Source organism: Phalacrocorax carbo, chromosome 5 (genome assembly GCF_963921805.1).
Source record: "Phalacrocorax carbo chromosome 5, bPhaCar2.1, whole genome shotgun sequence".
Classification (NCBI taxonomy): domain Eukaryota; kingdom Metazoa; phylum Chordata; class Aves; order Suliformes; family Phalacrocoracidae; genus Phalacrocorax; species Phalacrocorax carbo.
This window is the reverse complement of record NC_087517.1, coordinates 30,799,831-30,824,794: the sequence shown is the minus strand read 5'-3', so window position 1 is coordinate 30,824,794 and position 24,964 is coordinate 30,799,831. Positions and strand designations below refer to the sequence as shown.

Below are 24,964 nucleotides of genomic sequence, written 5' to 3'. Positions count from 1 at the left end.
TGGTATTAGAAGGAACCATAGGAGCAGTTATATCAACAGCAGATAGTAGACAAAAACAAAACTCAGCAACTCACATAGAGCAAACAGCAATTCTTTATGCAATTTACAGACACTGGTTTAGCTTTTAGCATAAATCCTGAACTGTAATTTATGGAAGAAAATAGTTTCCTTTAACTTTTGCTCAGCTGTTCACCATTGGCAAGTACACAGAGCAACCTGAAGCTCTCTTCATGTCTCAGATAGGTTTTCATGCAGAAGTTTTAGACCCAGTAGCACAGGAGTACATTTCATTTGGGGTGCTCGTACAACAGTAGACAGCAGCAATTGTGGTGAAGTTCTAGTGTGCAAATCCTGAACAGATATGAATGCTCTTTTATCAGCAACTCTTATGAGGTAACTAACAAATCGGCACAACAATTTCAGCATTTGCTGTTTGCCATGAGACGAACTGATACCCCTTATCACTATATATCATAAGCACATATACTTTGACATTTTTTTCCTAGGACATGGAAGCTGCAGAGACTAAAGTCATGAAAAGCATCAGACAGAAGTTGACAAAGGTGGATCCAGCACCAAAATGCAAAAAAAGAACAGTAAGAAAGACTGGCAACACCACGAGGCAGATTTTGTTATAGGTAAGGTTAACAAACTAAAAGCAGATCTTTTAGCATCTTGCTGAACATCATTGTATGCACCTTTCTCATTATTTCAGTGGGAGATACAGCAAGGGTATATAAAGGATTAGCATGTTATAGTAAATTTCTTCAAAACAGAATGAAAGAGAAGGTCCAGCTAACTTTATTTTTGTGATTCTGCTTGGTAGTTCCTTGTAAGATCAAAGACCAGGGAAAGTTCTTGTATCTAGGGTTTATTTTGTAGTTTTTTGTGAATGGTAATAATCAACTATTATTAAAACAAATTTAATTATTATTAAGCCTTAAACAAGATGTATCAAACACCGAGAGTAAAATATTTTAAACTATACTTACTCTAAGTATATGTGGTATTTAATCCTTGACTTTTGATATCACAAAAAATAACAAATCATCAGTAAGCAGACACAGTAGCTAGATTTTTTTTTTTAATGTCTCTAGACCACACCTGTAAAGCAGAAAATCCACAGTGTGTCTACTAGAGCATGAACTTACAATAAACATGGTTTGAGGTTATTTAGGCATGCCTGTTTGCATTGCAGTGGTACCTCGAGACAAAAAGTTGGATTTTGTTGGGCCTTACACCATAAGCAGCAGACTTTCAGAAACAGAGAAAACTTGCGTGAAGTTAACCAGCAGGCCAGAGGCAGCACGAAGCTCACACTTCTCCTGTCTCATATCACAGCTTCCCTCTGCTGGATACCATGGCCTTCTACCATTTTTCCACAGAAACGACTAAGTTAAGTGTGAGCATTTAATCTAGACAGACAAATGAGAGCCTCAGCCTTTAGGAGAGCAGTACCATTGATTAGGACAAGATAATTTATTAGAGGTTAATAGTTGCCTGCATCAAAGTCTTAACATTTTCCCCCAGTTTTTCTGTCTGAAGTTCACTACAGTCCTGATGGTACATTTGTTGCACCTTTTTGACCATAACAATGAAGATTCAAAATAAGATTCTTAGTGTGTTTGATTAACTCAGGTGGAAGAGGAAACAGAACACAGGCAGAAAGGCCAAGAATAAAAGTTTTAATTTTAAGAGCCACTAAGTTATCATAGAAGAAATTCTCTTACCTAAATTGAGATTTAGAAAAAACACAACACTTCCATCCTATTTATGATTTATTCTGACACTTCACCACCACAAAAATATTACACAAACCCCAAAACTAACACATTAACAGAAAGAACAGATTTACCTCTAGACTGAAATGTTCGTACTCTGAATGAACAATCACCACAGTATCCACAGCATCCTAAAGCATATACCCACATCAACAAGGTACTACTTTGCCAGTGATTTGGCCATATTAGGTTTGGAAAGCTGTGTGTCTTCCCAGGAAAAGCAAAAGAGAATAGAGCCACAGGGAAGAAAAGGACTGGTGTGGAAAAGACACAAGGCAGAGCATGGTGACCAGAGGCCTGCAGGGAAAGGGGAGCTGGCGAGGCAGGTAGCAGCAGCCAGCCCACCCGCTCTCCTCCTAGAGAGGACGAAACCCTCCCTGACAACCACTCAGCCCCACACAGACAGCTGTGGCCTTCCCCCCGGCTCAGGCCACCTGCCTCCAACAGTCACCCCAGCCAGCAGCACCCACACAGCAGCAGGTAGGAGCAGTGGGGCTGTGAAGGTGAGAAATGGTGCTTGCAGGTACAGGCAGGAACACATGCTTAAGCAACTCCCATGCAACAGGGATACAAAAATGAGAACAAAGACTTACTTGGCATGTCCTTACCTGCTGCTGCAGGAGGGCTGCTCTGTCGCCATCCTCCATCACCACAAGGTGGCTGCCTCCTCAGGGTGTCTGCACCCCAGCACTGAGGGAGAGCCAGGCCCCCTCTCCTCACAGGTGCTTTCCCAGCCCCACAACCTCCTCAGCCCATCCTGTCACCACCCTGGCCAGGGGCTCCCTGCCAGTGCATGGCACAGGGGGCTCCTATCCCCAGCTCTCACACCACTGGTCCCACAGCCTCAAAGGGCAGCACCTCCCCACACACCTGGCCTCTTGGGCTGCCCCACACCAGACAGAGCTTACCAGCAGCCCCAGCCTATTTTTCACCCCAAGCACAGGCGTAGTCAAGCTCAGGTCACCCCCATACTCATGTACCCTCATTAGCAAGAGGCTTTGTTTTGTTTTGTGTTTTATTTGCCTGAGCATCATCCACACAGGCAGGTATGGGATGAAGCCATCACTCTTGGAGGCTTTCTGGCAGATTAGCTTGACAAAATAAGGAGCAGCTTCCACCTGCCATGTCGCAGGAGGCCAGAGCAGTGAGTACCCCATGGCAGCCTGGCTGGGGGTGGCAGGAGCAGTGGGTGAGCCCAAGCAGGCCCCACACCAATACACAACCAGCCCAACTCCCTCAGATCCTCCCCAAGGGCAGGTAAGACATGCTTGTTCCTCACCTAACCCAGCCGACCTCCTCCTCCAGCCAGGCAGGTGCAAAGCTATTCTTCCCACCATCAACTAGAGCTTCCTCTCAGGAGCCCTAGCAGACATGGAGCCCCCAGCCCACATGGGCTCCTGTTCACTCTCTACTTAGCCCTTTATGGTCCTTCAGTAAGGAGGCTTTTGCTCACACATTGTATCTGTGGTTGTTTGCACACCTGCCCCGATTTGACCAGTGCCCCTCCACCAAACGAAAGAGGCCATGGCACACAGCAGGGCCAGTGAAGAGGCAGGGGCAGGGCACTGAGGGGAGGCAGAGCACACCTCTTGCCGGTGAGGGGAGCAGGACGCACAGGCAGGGGGCCAGCAAAAGTCACAATCTGTAAATCTTTAAGACCAGTCTCAAAGAAAGCCTGGAGCACGGAAGCACTCCCCAATGCCTTTTTTTAAAGTGACAGCACAGACGTGGCAGTGCTAGGTTAACAGTTGGACTTATGATCTTAAAGGTCTTTTCCAACCTAAATGATTCTATGAAAAACACTTGGTCGGATATGCTCCAGAGCTGCATGTTAAATACCTACAGCTCCTGGAAAAGTCTTCCTCAGTCCTAGTTTAGAACTGGAGAAATATGGACTGTTTGTAGCCTTCCCATTTCACCATAGTGATCCTCTAGCTGACAGATCAGCTACCAGACTTGTAGGCTTTTGTAGACTTTACCTGTTTCCTCAAAGTGTCCTCTTTTCTGGGATTAGCTGAAACCCTTGTGCCTGCTCCCTTGTGTATTACAACTTCAAAATATTTAGAAAGAATACAGAGGAAAATGAAAATTGGCAGAGGTTTGGAGAATATAACTTATGTATCAACTTATTGGGACACTAAATACTAGGAAATAAACCTAAGAGTCATCAGGTATCACAAAGGCAAGTACCTACTGGAAGGAAAAAAATAGTAAAACATTTACCATATAGAGAAAACAGGCATTGTGGGCCACAGTGACAGGAAAAGTCCCACATAAGCCAAATCTACTTTAGTAAATATATAAAGCATATATCTTTCAAGAATTTTAAATCTCACTTAATAACAGATAGGGTAGCATTCACAGAATGTCAGCTTTAAGTGCATTATTAATTATATCCCTCCTGGAAAATGGCAAGAAGAGAAATCTGCACAGGAAAAAGTAAGAGCAGAAAAGGCAGAAAAACAGCAACTACAAATGGAGAAGAGGAGGAAGGAACAAGAACAGAAATTGAAAAAGAAAGAGCAGCAGGAACAAATAGAAAAAGTGAAGGCAGATCTGGAAAAGGAACAACAGAAGAGCACAGAGGAGATGCGGTTAGTGAGGATAATGTTCTCAGTTGAGAAGGGAACATTTGAATGGAATGGTGACACAGAACTACAGAACTACTGCAGTCTATGCTTTGCTTTTTGTCAGTCCCACATATGCATCCAAATCCATTAGTGTTCCAGTATGAAGAAACATACATATATACATATAACAAAGCATCTTCTAACATAATAGAAAACTAGTAACACGTAAGAGTGCAAAGAAGCCAGTAAACTGATCCAGTACCCCAGGGCAAATTCCAAACTAGAGGATAACATCACAGACCTTTTCATCTGAACTATGCGCACACAAAGTTCCATCTTTTAGCAGCACATTAGATTTTTTAGTTTAGTATTGTGTGTATGTCTACTCATTTTTTTAATACTTTCATCCATCTATCATTACTCTGAATTCTGAGCCTGTCCTAAAATTACAATTTTCCAACTCAGTAATGAAAAATCAGTAACGGCAGTGAATCAGAGCAATTAAACAAATTCAGGTTTTTAGCCAATTGTACCTAGCTTACAGTGAATTAATGAGGATGATATTCCACACTTTCCATACAGCACCAAAACCACTACTGAGCATTTTCCCTGACAAAAACGTTAGCATAGTTACAACTATATGGTTATAAAGACATTTCATAGCAATGCACATTATTCCTTAATGATACAAGAATTTTATACTACAAAAAAAAAAAAAAGGCAGTAAAAGCACTTTTGCTCTTTACCTCTGCTAACATAGCTTTAGGGAAAAAAAAAAAACCAAAACCCATGAACAAATACTTAAGGCAAAGCTCTGGGAAACCCATCAGTATCAGAAACAAGCTCTGGTGTAGTATAATTATCAGAATTCTAGTTTTAGAAATGTTCTGCTTACACCAAACCACACATTCTGACACCATCTTAGTGCTTTGCTTCTGTTACACTTACTTTTTCGTTAAGAATGGTATTTACTGGGGAGAACAGCGACCTCCTTGGATCACTTTGAAGAGCTGCAGCCTACCTAGAAATGACTGAACGCTTTGGAGGGGATTCCCTGGTCACAGCATATGAAAGAACCAGATTTGTACAAGTAGCATCTTTTAATCCGATGGTTGAAAAGAAAGGACAAAACTGACTTATAAAGCAGTTTTCGATATTAGTGCCTTGCCTGCTTAACTTTATTTCAGAAAAAGGAAGTAGGCATTCAAGTCAAATTGCTGGACTGAGAATGCTGAGTTAGGTTAGAAACTATCTTAAATAGCACTCAGTGAAGCAGGAGACCTGTAGTTTGATTGTCCTTAACTTCCTGTTCCCAAAATCAGGAGAATATTCCTTTGCTTGATGAACCTCCTTGACTTCCTTTCATGCTCGTTACTCAGTGTGAATCCCCCTGCAAAAATAGCCCGTTTTGACCACCATTCTGTTTACATCTAAATCTCAGCCAAGGCTTTCCATTGCCTCCTTGCTTGTTGCATAGCCTGGGTTCTTGTTCTGGGTTTGTGTTCTTGTTCCATAAAGATGCACTCCAATTTCTTCTTCCAGCTCGTTTTCTGAGCCTTCTTAGCTGTCCCTGTGCTCTCCTCATCTTTGTTTCATATAAACCATGTACCTATATCCCATAGTCCTCATGCCCTCCTCAGAAGCACACATGAGGAAATTAAAATTCACATTTTTGCCCCTTACAGTCAGTATGAAAGAGACAGTATTTTTTTTTAAATACTAATTTGCCGAACCAACCAGACATATGCTAAGTATCACTAACCAGCACCTGTTCTCTCTTTGGTCTAATTTCCCTCCCCTTCACTTTGCCAATCCGCTTAGCTCTTTGGCAAGAATGTTGAGCAAACCCAAGGTTACTATAGCAATTAATAATAATTTACATTTTAGTTTACAGAAACTAGAAGAGTGGAGGCACCAGGAGGAGGAGGCAGCAAAGAAGTCACAATTAAGAGAAAGCAGTGCAAGAACCTATTTGGCAGCAGCAGGAGGATTATCCCAGAAAGCTTCTGCAGTTCCAGAAGAGACACCTAGAGGAACGAGAAGGAGCAGGTGGTCTATAGAAAGGCTAATGCTCACTTCAGCTGCAGATAATGCATCTGAATGGATGATTACTGGTAAAGACATAGACTTAGCCTGTTCGTCTGACATGGAATTTCTGTGACACTAAGTCCCAAACCTGCAGTATCTCAGCTGCTTCCGCTCTCTTAAATAGATAAGGTAACAATAGTCCTCTCTTCCACAGTCCCTGCAGCCTGAAGAGAAACTCCACAGCCTAGCTACAATGCAACTGTGCAAGATATTAGCAATAATAATGCATGCTACAGCTGTTCATTTCTTGATGTTTTCATTATGTATTTTCTCTGAAAGCCCAAGTCCCAGTAGCTATACAGTTTAAAAGAGATTCTACTTCTAACAAAGCAGCAGAGGAAGGCTTGAAAACCTAAATACCAAGCAGATTTTAAAAAAAATGCAATTTAAGACAAACTCATGTGTTTGAGAAAATACTAAATACTTGTAATATCAGTATTATAACAGTATTTTCTTTCTGTTATCGATAAAAACCCTTGCTAAATAGGAAGTATGTAAGCAACTAATAGTTGTTGGTAATCTGTTTCTAAGAGGCAGAAAAAAAGACAGAAAGAAGGAGAAATGTGGTTAGAGAAGGAACACCAGGAGCTGGTGGAGATAACAGAACAACACCTGGAGTATGAAAGAAGAAATGGAGAAGACAAGATATGCGGCTGAGGAACCGATGAAGAAAGAGGAATATGCTCAACTAGCTCTGGAGGAAACCAGAACACAAGCACAGCTTTTAATCAGGTATGTAGCTATTAAAAAGTGAAATTATATTTTTCCTCAGTAATAACAACACATCTTTACACCTAGTGCCAAAACTATACAAAAATACTTCTGTACTCAGTCCTATCAGTGTAGTTAACATTAAAGAGTAGCATCAGTACCTCAGGAGTTAGTTAAGATGTCTTTAATTCAAACTCCAAGACACAATGCAGTTCTCTTGCTATTTAACCAGTTTTCCAATCCCCAAATTCCATCAGCAGTTCACATCCATCTTATCTGTATTCTTTAACTGTTTTAGAGTTTATAACTTCCATTTACACTACAGAAAGAAGCCCAACTACATTTCCCTGCACATCTGAAACTATGATTACCTCTTCATAGTCCATCAAAGCAGACTCCAGCATGGCATGCTTCCAGAACTCATTCCTATCAGCACCTCCAAACACAGGAACTGGGAGTCTGCACACCGCATTCTAGAAGACTGCAAATAGCAGAAGAGGCCATCTTAAGGGAAGCCTAGATCAATTTGTCAAGCACACAGCAGTACCAGGGATAAGAGGATACACAGGAACTACAGCTGAGCAGGAATATCTCCTGCTTGCTCTATTCATACTGTTGTGACAGGAGAACATACTGGCCCACAAGAAAGTGTTAGCATAAGCCAGCATTTTCTTCCCCAGCCCACTCCAAACCTTGCTCAAAGCCAACTCCTGCAGCAAGTCCCATCTCCTGCCCAGGCTCTGCCTCAGAAGGCATTGTATGCACTGTGGCAAAGTCAAAGAAACTGCCAGTGAACCAGCAACAAGCCGAGTGTGTAGATTTCAAGTCAAAGCACCAGCTTTCTAACCCAAGGAAGAATTCTGTCTGTCCTGCATCTGCAATCCACTTTATTAACACTCATCTGCAGCTCCAATAAGCACTACTAATAGAAGCTACTGGACTTGAACACACTCAAGATGTTCCTCATCCATGGATGTCTTCTTTTCAGCTGCTTGAAAAACTAGGCCTGAAAACCACACAAAAGAATAAATAAATGCTTGGTGCCAGGAATGGGTCATCGTAGTGAACTCTTTCGGTTCCAGTCTAATTAAGGTTCCAACCTGATTCAGAAGAGGAACAACACTTCTTTTCAGGATAGGTGCTACTCTCATTCACAAATTATTTTTCCAGACTGCAACAGTCACCTGTGTACAAATCCTACCGATAGCAAGTAAAAGCATTCATGTTTTATCAGCCAGTAGAAATGAATCCAGACAGACCTCCTGAGGTACCAGAACATATTTAGTTTATCCTTTGCTGCTTCATCCCAGATTCTTTGGTCCATTTTGTCTTACAAGAGAAAACAATGGAACTGTCAGTTTACAAAAGGTATTGAAGACCGCAGTGCTGACTTTTGGAGGAATCCTCCAAACCAATAAATGTGCTACTATTTAAGATGAGGCTAGATTTCAGTATCAACAATAAGATGACAACAGAGAAACTATAGCAAGTTAAGAACCTTTCTTCCTTGTAAATCAGGTTTATCTTATTTTCTGCTCCTCTAATATTATCCAACATAAGAAAGTGTAACATTTGTAGATTTAATTCATATTGTGGTTCCTGTAGAGAGTCTCCTGTTGAGAGAAATAATCAATTTTTGCAGTCTTTAAACTGAAGCTGAACTTCATTAAATATGCATTAAGTACAGGTTCTAAGAGCCAAACAAAACCAGTTTACCCTACTTCCAACTTGCACAATTCCTAGTTCTCTATATGGTGCCTTAGAAGCTTATCTTTTCATTTAAGAAAATTTACCTGAACAGCATTAATTCAAAAGTGCATACAGAAGATTCACAGGTCAGCACAGATATTTTAATATTGTATTCTTAAAAATAATTTCCATTTAAAGTAGGAAAAGTTAAAAACTAGCATACCGTGGTAGTGCTTCTAAAACAATACATTAAGTCAAAATCTGTGCAGAGAATATATTAATTTCACTATTAGCAATAAAGGATTAGCTTCCACCTTCCACTGCATAACTGACTCAGTAAAGATGGGTTTCATTCTACCACCACCACTGTTTTTTCTTTTAAACACTTAAAACCAGCCATCAACAGCTGAACTCAGTTCTAATAAACAGGTGAGCACATAAAGACAAAGAAAAATTTCCGGAAGAATATGATTATTTTCTGGTTGTCTCCAACATATGAAGGCCAATCTGACTTCCAGTCACATGCTTCAAAGATGAGTGGTTTAGAAATTCCACTCTAGACCATCTTTTCAGAAAAATTCTTTGAAAAGTATTAGTTCTTCCATAGAAATGAAAATAAAATTCTGTCTACTCCTTGATTTCAAAATTCATATTTTATTTCAATATACAATGAACCTCCTTAAGAGGGGTACTAGTGCATCTGTGTAGCGTTTGTAGCTTCTCATTTTACATGAAGCTCTCAATACTAATATCTTTGAGGCAGAGTACACTTTTCCTGTTATTACTGTTCCATCAAGTTATAGCAGTACAGACATTGCTTTAGAGCAGCAGCTCCGTTGAGGCACTAGCTCTGCAGCTTCCCAACAAGTCTGAGAAAGAGGTCAAATCAGTTTGTCACTGGCACCACATCCACTCTACAAGATGTATTTTAGGACAAGGTTACACAATAGAAAGAAATCTTCGCCTTGAGCTTCATCTTATTGGAGCTGCATTCTGCAGGAAACCCTCCTCCATAGTCTCAAGAGAACTAAATGCAGTGCTTCAACTAGAAAGCGGATATAAATTAGCATATAAAACATACTGGAAGAAAAGAGTGAATAGTAAGAAGCGAAGAAAGTTGGTGCAGCAACTAGAGTACTAGCATTAAACCCAGGGGATCTGGATTCTGTTCTCAGCTCCACTTTGACCTTCTAGAGTCACCAAACTACCATCCCCTGTGCCTCAGTTCTTAATTTGCAGAAGAGGGATAATGGGAATTTGTCTACTAACAAAAGCATTATACAAATTTAAATTAGAAGATGGTCTGTAATTATCACAAAGTTGTTTTATTTCTGATATTGTGAAGCAGATGTTTAGTATTCTAAAAAAAGCAATCAGAGGTAAGTGCAAAGAAGCCATGTTGTTCTACATAACAGTAGCAATCCCTCTTCCCCCTAAGAACTGAATTACATAGAATACTTCAAGAAAACCCCATATTCTGACATTTCGTAAACAAAAATTTTAATATTTAAAAAATTGCTTAGTGCAACTATGTGTACAGAGGTATTACTAAATCAGAAACAGGACACAAACCACAAGCATGAAAGAAAATGCATTTCTAGCTTTACAGCAAGTGCCATAAAAACTAATTATTCATAATGTGCAATTTCTTCCAAGTATGCCAGCACTAAAATGTGTCTTTAAACAAAGCTGGCATTCACAGTGCACTTGATATACCAAACTGCATCAGAAACAAGTCCTATTTATCTGTAGAAAGGCTGAAGCAGGGCCAGCATATAAACCTTCTCTCCACACTACCCTGCCCAAAACCTCCCATCTAAGCTTTCATATCCAGTAACACGTTCTCAAACTGACCATTTAGAACCTGCAACTAGCTAGAACATGAAGTGGACACTTGTAACGATGCCTGATGAACTATCATGACACTTCCATGTCATCCATCATAGAGAGATTAGTTAATGGTACCACGATCATAATGCAGACATAGAAAACCATCTTTGTATTTCCTTCCAAGCTGCATTTTCAGTTTACCTTTTGTGCATGAAGCTGTATGTAACTATATATGAATATTCTTTAACAAGAAAAGAATCTAGTAGTCTCAAATAGTCACCCGCAAACCAAGCAGATAAAGTATTTTACTAGGGCAAGTAGAAAAAAAGTTTTTTTTTAATGAGGTATATTTACAGAGCACATTTTTTCTGGCTTCAACATATAGTTACTGGAAAAGCAAGCCCTAATTATAACTTTATGGTTTTGCTCATTTCCAAACATTTGAAAAGAAAATGCAAGTTGTTTATAAAATTGTTTTTCTTGTTTATTTTAAATGAAGCTGGTACAGACAATGTCCATTCAAAACCCACGTCCCAGGCCAAAAGGTACAAACAAGAGTGCCAAAGTAACACCAGTTGTCTGCTGTGAACATTCTTGCATGAATACCTGCGTGTACTAATTGCTATACGAAGTTAAAATGCTTCTGGGCTCTTCTGGCAAGATTTAAGAATCATTAGGGTTTTCATTTTATGTCTTCAGCAAAGCCATCTCTGGAGCAAGGTACAGATGACAACAGTTCTAGCTTTTCCATTTCCAACTTGGTAATCTTCTTCGTTGGGCCATCAGCACAATTTAAGCAAAATAGCTCTGAGTTATGGATACACAATCTCTCCACAGTTTAGTTCTCTGAAAAACTTCATCTCGCACTGAAAGTTATAGTCCAGGAGTGAAACAGTCACACATCAAAACTTCAGGGCAGATATGGAAGTCATTAAGAACACTTGCCCACCTGGCAGATCTTACAGCCTTCGTGCCTGAGATGCACGAACCTAGTGAACATACAAATGCATGTGTGTACGTGTATTTCTAAAGGGGAGGGCAGAAGGGAAGAGGGGAGCAAGGCTGCAGCTGGATCACAAAAGTTCAGCACAATGAAAACAGAAACAATAGTGTATAATGAGCACGAGAATTCAAAATACCAGACGCTTGAAAATAAACTCCCAGAGATGGGGTGCCAGTTTCAATTCAGTGTTGAACACCACATTACAAAAGAACTATTATTTAAAAATAAAAAAGGATTAAGGGGGAAGAAAACAAACAGAAGGATCTAAACTGCTGAGTGACCCCCCGTCTGTTCCTGATAAACTTCAATCACATCTTCCTCCTCCATCCCCAGCTGTGAGAACAGAGAAAAACAGCATATAATTGTTATAAATCTGGTGTACTGAATTCAGAGCAGGTACTAGACAAGTTATACAATGGTTTGTTCCTCTGTCCCATCATAATTCTTCTAAGAGGTGAAAAAAATTTCAGTCACCATCTCACTAGCCAACACTCATGACTTTTAGTGCTTTTCCTTCAGCTTTACACATCTCAGTCAAAGCAAAAGCCTCATCAGTGAAGTCTAAGTCCACTTGTGGAGCAGTACACATCAGCCTGGAAGTTGCTAGCTTTATCTTTCTCTAAATCCCTTCTAGGGCAAGAGATGCACAGGATCGTAACCAACATCATAGTGAATGCACCAGCTGTACAGCTACGTGAGTTATGTATAGCAAGCTACTAGCTCACAATACAGCTAAGACCTACAGCTTGCAACTCAGAACGTGTTTACAACTGTTCTCTCAAAGAGGGTAATTTGTTCCATTTCACAGTACACAAGTTTGTCTGATTTTTCAGAAGGTCATTATTATAACAGTGTTTCTTCCTGCTTTGTTGTAACAATTGGTGGAAGTCACTGGACAGCAGAATTAACCTGTTTGCTGTTTATTTACACTCTCATCTAATAAATGTGAACTAAATATATATTTATACCCAAGTCACACTGAAGTTCTAGATCAACAAATGGGAAGTTCCCTTAGTTTTTTTTTTTCCTCTCTGGCAAGCAGTGACTACACCCTCTCTTCTGAGCCAACATTACACATGAAGGTACAATCAGTCTCTTTCTGAACTGCACATCAGCCTTAAAGATTCTAGTTAGACAAATATAGTCAGACTGTATTTGACCAAATACAGTCTAGAAAGTTGGCTATATTTAAAGAAACACCTTCTTTCTGGTTAGTCTAGTAGAGCAGAGAAAGTACTTTGGTATTTAGTTTCTCCAGTGAACTATGTAACATTTTTTCTAGAAAGAAACTCACCTCCTTGGGGGTATGATTATCAGTAATTCTCTGACCCTCGAAGAGGAACCTGAGTGAATTCATTGGAACACCCTAAAAAAAAAGAAACAGATGTACAAGAAAAACTTACTCAAGCTTGTACGGATTTACAATAAAAAGTTTCTAGTACAAACAACACATGTGAAAGTCAAAAAAAGAAAGTGTTAGCTCCTGTTACATGGGGAGCTCCACTATTCTGTTGAAACCATGCAGACTACAAGGAAGAGACTCAAGGAGCATGACAGTGCTGAAATCTGTGTTTATTCCAAAGCCTCACCAGAGTTCTAGCTCAACAACTTGGAAGTTTCCTTAGCTTTTTTTAAATTTATAAAGTACTGACTACACCCTCCCTTCCAAGACTACATTACACATGAAGGTCCTGTCTTTTTCTGAACTGTGTATAGCCTTATTAAAGATCCTAAGACAACAGGAGGAACATAATGTTCACTTTATAAGATTGGAAAAGTAAGGGTAGGAGTTAATATCACCATAGAAAGGAATAGCATCCTTTACCAAAAAATTCTGCTCTGGGGACAAGAAAGAGCAGAGCTGAGCAGGAAAAAAAGGAACACATCCAAACAGGGAGAAAGGAGCATCCCAATGGTAAATAAAGTTAAGTTGCAGCATGTCTGCCGTAACACAGGTACACTGTACAGTAGAATATCACACTTCACCTCCACAGATGAGGCAAATACTTCATCTTTTTATTCCCTTTCAAGTTATGAGCAAAATAAACAAAAGTGAAATATGACCCGTTTCGTGTACCAATTAGATCTCGGAAATATTGCTTGCAAATAACTAGGCAGAAGAATTCACAGGAAAGAACTCTTCACACTGCTCCAACAATCCCTCTGGCCAACTTAGAAGTGTTCACGGTGGTCCCTTTACGAGAGAAAGGCTACTTGACACCAAAAACTGTACTGACTGCTGATGAAGGAAACCACAGACTCTCCAGAATTCAGCCCAGGAGATAGATACAGCTGCGTTCAAACAATTACATCTTTCCTAAAAGAACAGAACTCCACGCACATGCATTTTAATCAGTCAATAAGACTGCTGCATGAATTATTTCCAAGATCTTATTTTAAAATTTTAAGTTTTTCAAATGACTCACAATTTTAATCATTTGGATTTGGCTACAAACACGCCTGGTGTTTGATCTTTTCTTTCCTCCTACTCCAGAAGGATAGCAAAGAAGAACATATTCTACAAAAGAACACTTCAAATGACAAGTTCAACCTGTCTCAAGGTATTAAGAAAAAACCCAAGTATTATTTCTTATATCTCCTGAAGTGAACTCCAAGACAGTTACTCAAGAAAAAGCCACACAACACATCTACCCCCAAAGCTGGGGGTAAACTAGGCCAGGGCTTCTGGAAATAGCAGCAGTGAATCCACAACATCTGCCACAGAATCTGGAAGTGAAGATGTATTTTTGCTCTGTAAGAGTAGTTGCTATTCACCTACATCCACAATTAATGTTGCAGATCTCTTTAACTTAGGGCATAATAGCTAGTGTTAATCGATTACCGTACTGATGGCTGTAACAATGCCTAAGGCTGCTCTCATCTTAAGCTGCAGCAGTGCACAGCTGTAAAGGCATTTCACTTGGAGAGGGGAACAACTTTAAAATGCCCGGGCATTAATTTATAAGGCAACTTCTGTATCTTCTGAACAGCTGCTACATATTTCCAAACAGTAATTTTAACTTACTATGAAATTCACAACTGTCTTAAATAGAAATACCTTTACTTGTCAAAAGAAATGAGCAGATCCATTATATTTGTACTGTCAGACACCTGTCCTGGTGGTAACTAGACAGAAGCTTGACTGTCTCAACGAAAGTCTTCATTTTTCCCCACTGTTCTTTCAAATAAAGCTGAAATGTTTGGCTTTTTAATTTTCTTTTTAGAGACAGTCATCATTTCACAAACCTGTCTTTGACAGTATGATTCTTTGAGTTTCTTGAGGTGTGTTGTCATTTTCACCTTGAAGTGAATTTCACTGCTGTCCTAAGAACAGAAAAGAAAAAAGTTACTTTGTAATAACCACTTTATGCTAATTTTAAGACTTTCATTATGAAGAAGTTACATAAAACTAACATGGAATGCAGTTTAACTATCACCATGCATACCTTGGTGCATCAAAACATGAACCTTCAGGATCAGTCACTAAATTCATCATGCACTTCCACAGGAAGCTCTGTTTTACAAACCAGATGGCATAGTATAGCCTTAGGCTCACTATGGAGGTTTTGGATTTGAAAGTACTAAAATCCATACATGGTTCAGTCTGTGCTTCCATCTTAACCCAGCTGATGTACTTATGAAATACAAACATACATATGCAGGGGACTCCTGCTCTAAGAATCCAAGAGAGACAAGTTAAAGCTTGCACTTCAAAATCCATACGAAACCTCGTTCAATTACATTAATTAGTTAGAAGTTAGGATACAGGCAGACTTGGCAACACAAGGGTAACTTAAGGAGAAATTTTAGGTCTCTTTAGTCTATAGTCCTTCCTACCAGCCATAATATACAAGTAGCTACAATTGTCAAAATGGCTACAGATAAAACAGACTGCAAGAAGTTCTGTGCAAAATGCATGTGGGTTATATTTAGCTTTTGAATGTGTTCTCATCATTGCCAATTAAACCAGCAAGAGGTAAGCTAGTTAGTGTTAGTCCCACTTTAAGTCATCTGTCTCCAAGTCACCAGTACAGCAACTGCACTAACACTCCAACAAACAATCCTGAGTTAACTCATACGGGCTAGAGGTTCTTTGCACAGAAGGACTTCTGTTCAGGAAGGATCTCAACATTCACATTCCAACACAACTTCAATTCAGACTTATAATCCACCCTTTACATGTACCAACATGCCAGCCAACAGAATCCTCTTCCTATCCCTGGCCAAGAAAGCTGACCACATGCTTACTGTACTACACGAACTCTGAAGACCTGAAGTTACCGATTTTGCCACATACTTAATTTGTATCCTTGAATAAATTAATCCCTCAATGCATCAGATTGTAAAATGGGGATCACACTGACCAAATCCTGAGTCATAAGGATAAATTACTCAAGCTTTTAAAAAAACCACACCAGAGTATTCTAACACACATCACTGGCAGTTGATAAGTAGTTTATGGCAGAGTATGATACACACTGAAAAACTGAAAGTATCAACTTTCATTTTTTCATTTCTACAATACAAAAACTCACAGCTCCACCAAATGTTAACAATTATGTAAAAACTCACCTGCCCAATGACTTTGAGTTTAATGTATTCCCCTTCTTTCTTATCTCCTAAGTCCTCAGCTGAAGGTTTTGCTTCCTGCAAGAATAACATTGCAGAAAAATCCAATCAGTTCAATGATTTGTTATTTTCACTGGACAGTATGATGCTGTCATCCTCCTTATTACATGAAATCAGACTAGCCAAGGCACCTTACTACTTCCTTTCTGTGTGTGAAAATAGCAGCAACATAGTATTATGCAAGACTGGCTGGCTGCCTGTGAAAAGTTTAGTTAATGATGGAAAAGAAACACTGAAGAACATAAGAGGTGAGAGAAGGATCATTTGGAAACAGATGACAGGTGCAAAAATGAGAAGTATGATTTTATACCACTAACTCCTAGTCAACAGACTGCAAAGAAGAAATACAGGAAGTGTACTAAGAGGCTCAGATATTTGACAGAAAAAAGAATATCATGAGGAGAGCAAACAGAAAGCACTTCTGACACCCTATCAGTGTAAAGAGAGCAAACCATGCATTTTTCAATCTATTGCATCAACGGTAGTCACTACATTCAGAAGGCTGGTCAGCCACCTTCTCGTCTATGACAACAAAGCAACATCAAGTAACAATTTCCTTCTAGCATGTTGTTTTAAGACCATAATTCTTAAAAGTTGCAGTTCTAAAGAGTATAGTGTTTTGATATCTTTCCAGGATAAGAATTAATTGTACAGACAAGTTTTATTCCACAACTTGAGTACTAAAGCTCATCAAAAGGGTTTAAGTGTTATGTTCTGTAAGACATGAATTAAAAACATCCAAGTTTTCATGTTAGCTGCTGATAGATAAGACAAGTGAGAGATCAGCTATTATTAACCCTATCCCTTGCCTGTCACTACATATTCTGGGTCAGGCCTTTAGTTACGTCCCACTGCAGCACAAAGGGATTTTACACAAACACTGCCTCAGGTCCAGATGGTGCTCAATGAAGAAATCTTCCGAAGTAGTCAGAAACAAGGATACCCTGCTGATCATGTTTCAAGTCTTCCTTTTATATTTCATTACTTAACACAGTAGACAAAACCAAAATACGTACAGTTGCCTACCACATACATTTTCCCAGCCCTAAAGGGATGTTTTGCTGAGTATAAAGAAATACCTTTTATATGTTTAGATTTGAACTTTAGGATCAAGCATCAAAAAACATACTAACCTTATGTACTAAGTCCATCCAGATGGGTCTCAACCTCCAGATTAAAATGTCAGGCAAGCCTTTTCAAGCATTTATTTTTACCTTAAGGAGGTTAAACAGGCACAATTTCTTTGAATGTTAACAGTTCAGGGAAGGGGGGGGCGGGGGAAGTCTGCAAACACCTTCCCTATCTGTACCAGTCTGTCTGGAGGAAAGAAGAGAGAGGAAGTGCTCTTTGTACCAGTTTGACTCACTGCCTCAAGCCAGATCCATTCAGCTTCTATCATGACAAAAAAGTATGAGCCAGAGACTCCACCTCATCTGAATACTTCTTTTTAAATACCTACCTGGGCAAAACCTGGACTGCTGGGACTGATTCATCACCCTTCAAGCTCAAACACAAAAACTGACCCCAAGCTTTCAAGAAACTAGACCCTTACCCTCAGCTCTCCAAGTAATTTCTGAAGCATGAAAGGAGTCTTCACTGGTAACATAGTCACAGCAACTGTGCTCCCCACCAAAGTTTCCCCTTTCTAACATATCTGAACTCTAACCTCATGGAACTATTTACAGGAATAAAAGTACACTGGTTTCCACTCCTGACTAAAACGAGACAGAAAAACAAGAACCTGCAACTTGTTCCAATAACTTGCACAAACAACAGTTTTATCATCCGTATGCAGGACCACTAACCTCTAGGAACCAGAAAGAGATTCAGATCTCTATAGATCTGAAGTCTGTAACTTCAAAACTATCTCCTGTTTCACTATCACTGAAAGAGTTTTGAAGAACATCCTGTCCCTTTACATGACATTTCAGGTCAGTCACTGTCTTAGTTTACTTTTCTTAAGAACCAAATTACACAGCACCATATTATCCCAGCAGTAGAGGTATTTGTAGTAGCTTGTAAGTTTTGTGCATTGTAAGAGATCTACCTACTGAGCTTTCCATAACAAATCATCCTGTACAAGATATGACAAATCATCGCTACCATGACAGTGCCTCTGGCCAATATGAGTGGAAAGCAATGATTCATAAGATGTTTGATTCCTACCTACAGGGAAAGAGGGCTCTAGTACTAAAAAGGAATAGGGGGAGGAGCAAACAGCAGAAAAAGCAGAGGAACTGGAGTCTCAAAACATCATACTGTAAAGATGCTCTTTTAAAGCCTCCGCAACCTCTCACCCACAAAATAAAAGCAAACAGAGCTCTAATTTCAGGAAAAAAATAAGATCAAATCAGTGTTGACAATGCCAACAATTGAAGCCTAGAAAAAGGGCAAAATACTGGAAATCAGAACACAACAAGACTCAGCAAGCCTGAAACAGCTCCCTGCATCTTGTCGGGTGAACTATGCTGCCATTCAATGCCAAATGCTAAAGCCAACACAAAAACACTATGGACAAAGAAAGCAAGGAGATTGCAAAGTTAAACTACAGGCATTCACTAACAAATTCCTGGATCAGCAATCTGCAAGCAAGCCTCCAGACTTTTACTTACACTGTGAAAAGAGCTGGTGTTCAGGGCATCTCATGAAACAGTACATAAAAAAAAAAAAGACTACCATACAAACAGAACACTCCAAGGAGTACCACAACACTCCAAGTTCTAAGTTTTCATTAAATGCCTGAAGTTTTAAAAGCGTCATTTCACAGTTTTCATCAATAACAAAAAAACGAGGCTCCTCGTACTCTCTCACATTTTTATATCAACACTAAATTCGTGACCATAAAAAGCACCCGAAGTTTCTTGGATGAAACACACTGGCCTTGCTATTGCAACTAATGCAACCACAAATAAATATTGTTAAGGCAGTATATTGCATGTTTTCTCCTCCAGTTTTCTGAAGTGCTCAAACTTCGATGTTCCAAGCCTAAAAAAAACCCAACCCTATACTCAGCACACTTTAGATAATCTTTAAAAAAATGTAACAAAATTACTAGAAGAATAAGACTACAACACACTTCCTAACACAGCAAATACTCTTACATTTGCTACAGGAATGGAAAAATGCATACAAACTATAGCATTCTTTATTGGTAGTACATGAACAGATAAAAATGCCAGCACCTACATTCAATTAAAGCAAAAACAGCCTGAGACCCTTGAAGCAAGGAGGAAAAATGATTCTTTTTGCTTCTGCTTAGATCCCACCAAGCAGCCATGTGTTTTTTGAAGTATGCCCTTCTTGCAAGTATTTTTATTCATCAAAAAAGTTAATTTCCTATTGGAAATTAAGGAACTAAATGAAGTATGCTGCTTTATTTGTACTAAAAAGACAAGCCAACATTATCATAACTGGTGACAAATTATGTCCTCTTAACTGAATTCCAGGGCCAAAAAGACAGACACTGTATGCAATCCACAATTTTGGGTAATGCAACTATTCCCCTAGGATTGATAAACAGAGGAATGAGATTTACAGTGCTGCATTACCATACGTTATACTGTTACCTAAGCATCTGGCCTAGCTCTTGTTGCACAGTCCCCCCAGAAGTGAATGACACAACATATAAAAGTGTTTGGCATACCTATTAAAAAGATTTAAAAAGTCAGGGTCCTTATTCAAAGACCTTTAAATATGTATCCAAAAAGAGGTTATCACATATCATGAATTTTACATTTAGTTCAAGCAGTCCTAAAGAACAAACACATATGTATTTTAGCAGAATTTGCCTGGAGAAGGAATCACCTAATGAAAGCTGCTATGTGTTAAAACATGCCTAAGTTCACAAATGCAGAGAGCTGCAGAGTAGGTCACGTGAAAAATCAGTTTACAAAAATCTAGTTCAGAATTTGCCCCCCTTTTTTTATGCAGCCACTTTCACGAATTTTACTTCACTGGAAACGTGTCCCAACGGGTGCCAGGGACAGCTGTGCTCCTCGCTGCACTCTCAGGCAGAGAGAGGCAGCAGTACCGTCCCCACCAGTACAGCTGCATCGTGCTTGAAAGTCGGGGGCGGGAAGGAAGACCACCAGCGCATACAGCAATGGTTTCTACTCATGGGTCATAATGTATCAAGGCTCTTCCTCAAAGCAGACACAGTACGTACTAAGCTTAGCCTTGTCTCTGGATACTTTTAATTTCCTGCCTGGCAGTAGTACTATTCTTGACTTCACTTCAAGAAACATTTGTACATACTGACATTAATTTTTCCAAAGTCGAATCGTCATGACGAAGTTAGAAAACACTGCCACATGAAAGCGATATAAAAAAAATAAAGCTAAACAGAACACAAATTAAAAACGGAATGCTGTTTTAACATTCCACCAGCAGGTCACATAGCTTAAAGCACTAGTTGTAAGCAAAGGACTGTATGTACACCACGCCAAGAAAGCCAGGAACTTGTGGTACAAGTAACTATTTCAGTCCCCGGTTGAGAAGTCAGAATTGACAGGAACAAAACAATGTGCAAGGAGGGAAGGCAGGACAGATTTTGGGGAAAGACGGGGTGTTTAATACAGGCAAGCAATGCTCAGCTAAGAAAGCCTGGCGTTTTAATCCTCCCTCCTACTTTCGCATTCCTAGCGCAAACAGAGAACCTAGCAGGTCTAGCCTAACCCGTACAACGCCTGCTCCGGCAAAAGAGCATCCTACCGCACACCCGAGAAATGGAAAACGAAAGGAAACAACTGTTGTGCAACACGGCTCACCGCTCGCTGCGCTCCCGGGTTTCCAGGGCCGGGGGTGCCCGCCCGGGCGGCGATCCCGGCCCGGGGCCCCGCGGAGCTTCCCCCGCCTGCAGCCCGCCCCCCCGCTCCTCGCGAAATACCCTGCGCGAAGGGGAGGGGGGGGATTAAAATACAAGGGGGGGAGGGGGCGGAGATTAGCACCCCCAACACGTACTCCCCGGGGCGGGGGGAACGTCGCCCCGGCGCTTCCCGGACGGCCACGGCCCCGCTCGCCCCGGGCCGCCCCTCGCAGAGCGCGGGGCCGGGGGTGGGCGGGGGGCGCGCAAACAGCTCCTCCCGCGCCCCCCGGGGCCTGCCGCCGCCCACCCTGCCGCGCCGTCCCACCCCCCCCACCCCCTCCCCCCGGGGCGGGCGGGCGGGCGGTGGGCCGGCCGGCGCCCATACCTGGTCAGACATGGCTCGGCCCCGTTGCGTGCGGCAGGCTCGGCTGGGCCGCGGCAGGCGCTCCGCTCCTTTCTCTGCCCGCAGCGCAAACACAGGCCGCGGCGCGGGCGGGATTTCCGGTGCGCCTGAGCTCACTTCCCGCCCGGCCCGGCGCGCCCCGCACCCGCGGTAGGCGCCGCCTCCAGCGCTCCGCGGGACCCGCACAGCCGGCGGTGCTGCTTCCCCCGGTCAAGCCCCAGCTGAGGCGGGGAGAGGCAGCCGGGCGGCGGCAGGGAGCGCGGGGAGAGCCCCGGCGCGGCGGCCCCCGAAGGCCTCCCCCGAGGGGAAAACCGGGGGAGTTTGTAAACTCCGCTGTTAACAACGGAAAGCATGGGTCTGCGCGGCCGCTTTGTCCTGCCCCAGCCGAGCTGGGCCAAGTCACATAGCCCTTCCGACAACAGCAGATCCTACAGCAAAAGTCACTCATTACACTCACTGGAATGACTTGCTTTTACCAAGAGACAACAACAAAACTAACTTTTCTATTTATGCACACTTTGTGTTTTTTATCATTGCAACCATACCAGTAGTAGGATGCACATGTATTAAGCAAATTTGCACGGAGGCAACTGCATTTGCACAAACTCATGGCGATAATACTGTACGAGCACAGAATGGATGTCCTGCTCTACATCAGCACAGCACGGCTATTTAGAGGTTTGCGAAAGAAACAACACCAACAGCTTAAAAAGATTACATTTAGACTGCAAGCTGTTTGGACTGCAGCACATAGTACTAACATCTCTCTACAACTAAGGCTACTCCAGCAGTGATGCCGTGCAGGAGTTAGTGCTTGCTTGGCTCTAAGTGGCCACTAAGCAGAAAAAACACATGTGAGAACCATAAAATAACAACATTACCGTTGAATAAAGGGATCAACAGAAGTCAGCCCCGCTGAAACAGGAGATTCTTATCTGGATGCTGCCAGATAGGTTTTTAACTTTACCAGCTACCTTCGGGGAAGGGTAAGAAATCTGTCCAGGCCAAGCACAACCATCAACAGAGAGCCTCTGACATTCTGCGTGCCGTGTTCCTTTGTAATAACACAAAACAGCAAAGTAGCTGCACTCTCTGCCTGTCCTGCTGCATTTCACTAACTGAACATTACAAACATAGATACACCAAGGGATGCACTTTCACTAGCCAGTGAAACAATGCAGTATCCAGATTCATGAGAATTAGTTTTAATCACAACTGTGAAAACAATTCAGAATTAACAAGGGAGGGGGAAAAAATGTAAAGAGAACTAAAACAAATGCTATACAGAGCTACAGAATTAACATGATTTTTCTTGGGCAAGGCCTAGTAGGCAGGAAAGCCAAATATGTTCATACTATGCCAAGTTCACAGTAAGAGCTCATTATGAGCTTAATAACACTACACAAAAGCACCAAATTAAGCTATTCAGGGGCTTCACAGCAACACTATGCTAACAGAACAGAAAATTACAAATATACACTGTCCTACACATCACTGCTATTCACAAACAAAAGCAGTTTGAAGAACAGGGAGAGTAGTCTTATAAGGCTATGGTTTCATGCCAGACCCTGAGACTTAAGTCTAATTCCTCATTTCACCAGTTTTCCTATGCAATCTTGTAATAAAAACTAATGCGCGCATCAGTCAGAATACAGTTACCTATCCCTACACGTAGCAAGAAAGGCGTAACATTGAAACATGCACATCTGCATACATGCTAAGTAACAGTAATGCCACCTCTCTTCACTCCCTTCTTACTTAATTGGTTGCAGAGGCATTACCTCATCAAGATACAAGAAACATTTTTATAGCATCTGCAAAGCTTCTCAGGGGCTGAAGTCCCCGTTCAGCCCATGAGAACTATGGAGGTACATCAGCAAAACTCATGCTGTTCTTCATCAGCCCAACTCAAACACAGAACATACTTAAAATTAAAACACAACAAAAATAATGCTGTTTTAAAAAGACTAAACATACCTACGCAAGCTTCTTCCCAAAACCATGGCTACTTCTGCAGCCACCATCAAGACTATTTACCCAAATAACCTCAATTAATTCTCAGGTGTTTTATAACTTCTCTAATTTCCCTCATCTGCAACTAATCTCAGTCACCTGAAGTCAATAAAAATTCACCTCTGTTCCTTTGAATTGCTGCTAACTTCTTCAAAGCTGCATATATAGATTGGGAGTCAGGGACTGTTGGTGTTTTTCTCAATTGTTCTTGCCCACCTAGTCAGTGCAAAGCCTCTCCAGTTCATTAAAAATGCATTTCTTATAAAACTGGACCTTAACCTAAGAACAATCTGTAATCTCATAATGCCAACATATTTGTTTGAGAGTGGTTAGTGCTGGGAAACTGGATGAATACAGTGTTCTAAGTCAGGCAACTAAGCAATATTTACTCTTAAATTTGCTCTTCAAGATAGTAGCACTCCCCCTGAGCCAGCAGCACCAGAGTTTTAAAACCACGGGGAACCTGGAAATTCTCTTTCTAGCTGAAAACAATTTCTTTGGCAATATTACTAGTTGTGGGACTTCAGAAAATAGGTTACAACATATAAAGCACCAAAGTCTTTCCATATAAAAAAATATATCTTAAGAATGGTGTGAATCCCCAGGATCCTCTGACTATTGGCTTTCCAGCGTATTCCTTAGGCGAGAAGCAGGAGCGGAAAGGAAGGAGTGCTGACTCATACGGATGGTTGCATAAAAATGCAGCACGCATGTCTGATATTAATCAAGCCTAAGTGTCACTTAGACCCTCTCTTCCTGCAGGCAGGAAAAATTCCGCTTCTATTTTCAGCACAGGTAACCCTCAATGTGAAATCAGTGGGAATTTATCCAGGCGAGGACTGGCACTTTTTGCCTGTACTCCACTAGCTGCTGCTTTTCAATTATTCAGTATGGCTTGGACCCAAGCATAGAAGTAGGCTGGACGCAGCAGCCTGCACAGAGAAGCTCTTTGCCAAGACAGAAACCAGTAGGTGGCACAAACGGACGGCTTTAGCTGCCTGCAGCCTCTGCCTTCCCCCATAGGGAAATGCCCGTATCCTGGGGACACTGCAACAGCATGGGGAAATACAGAGACTTTAAAATTTAGGTCTGAAATACATGGAAGTTGGTAGTCCTCTCTTGGAAAAGCAAACCAGTTAAATGCACACAACTGCACTTAGTCGCAACAGATTCTTTACCAAAAGAACTTGCATCTGTATGAAGATCTCCAGACAAGGCCTTGGGAACAAGCTCGAGGAGGGAGAGCAGAGCAGCAGATGGGGATCCACCCCGGTGTGCAGAGAGAGCAGGAAGTGCACCCTGCCTGAGCCCTGGCACCACAGGTGGGCTGGATGCAGCACCCCAAGGCAGCTCGGGTCACCACAGGGGCTACCAGCTCCCACCTGCTTCAGGATTCTCTTAGGAGAACAAAAACTGCCAATATGGGCACCCAAGTCCTCGGGC

The 24,964-nt window shown here is 41.3% G+C and overlaps 1 protein-coding gene and 1 long non-coding RNA gene across 3 annotated transcripts; one reads left to right on the top strand and one right to left on the bottom strand.

The window, feature by feature from the left end:
• Positions 1–79: 79 nt before the first annotated feature.
• Positions 80–7,260, top strand: LOC135313687 (uncharacterized). The gene is made up of 3 exons (XR_010373226.1): positions 80–393; positions 507–638; positions 6,239–7,260. It is a non-coding gene; the product is annotated as an uncharacterized LOC135313687 (long non-coding RNA).
• A 3,727-nt stretch (positions 7,261–10,987) lies between these two features.
• Positions 10,988–21,643, bottom strand: SUMO1 (small ubiquitin like modifier 1). Of its 2 annotated transcripts, none has more exons than XM_064451863.1 (5): positions 21,491–21,643; positions 16,245–16,319; positions 14,919–14,996; positions 12,967–13,038; positions 10,988–12,005 (listed from the first exon to the last, which is right to left on the bottom strand). In XM_064451863.1, the coding sequence occupies exons 1-5, from the start codon at positions 21,500–21,502 to the stop codon at positions 11,937–11,939; spliced, it is 306 nt and encodes a 101-aa protein (XP_064307933.1). In that variant the 5' UTR covers positions 21,503–21,643; the 3' UTR covers positions 10,988–11,936. The 2 variants fall into 2 exon arrangements, with proteins under 2 accessions (XP_064307933.1, XP_064307931.1); XM_064451861.1 differs by lacking the exon at positions 21,491–21,643 and adding an exon at positions 17,435–17,595.
• Between the last annotated feature and the right edge of the window lie 3,321 nt (positions 21,644–24,964).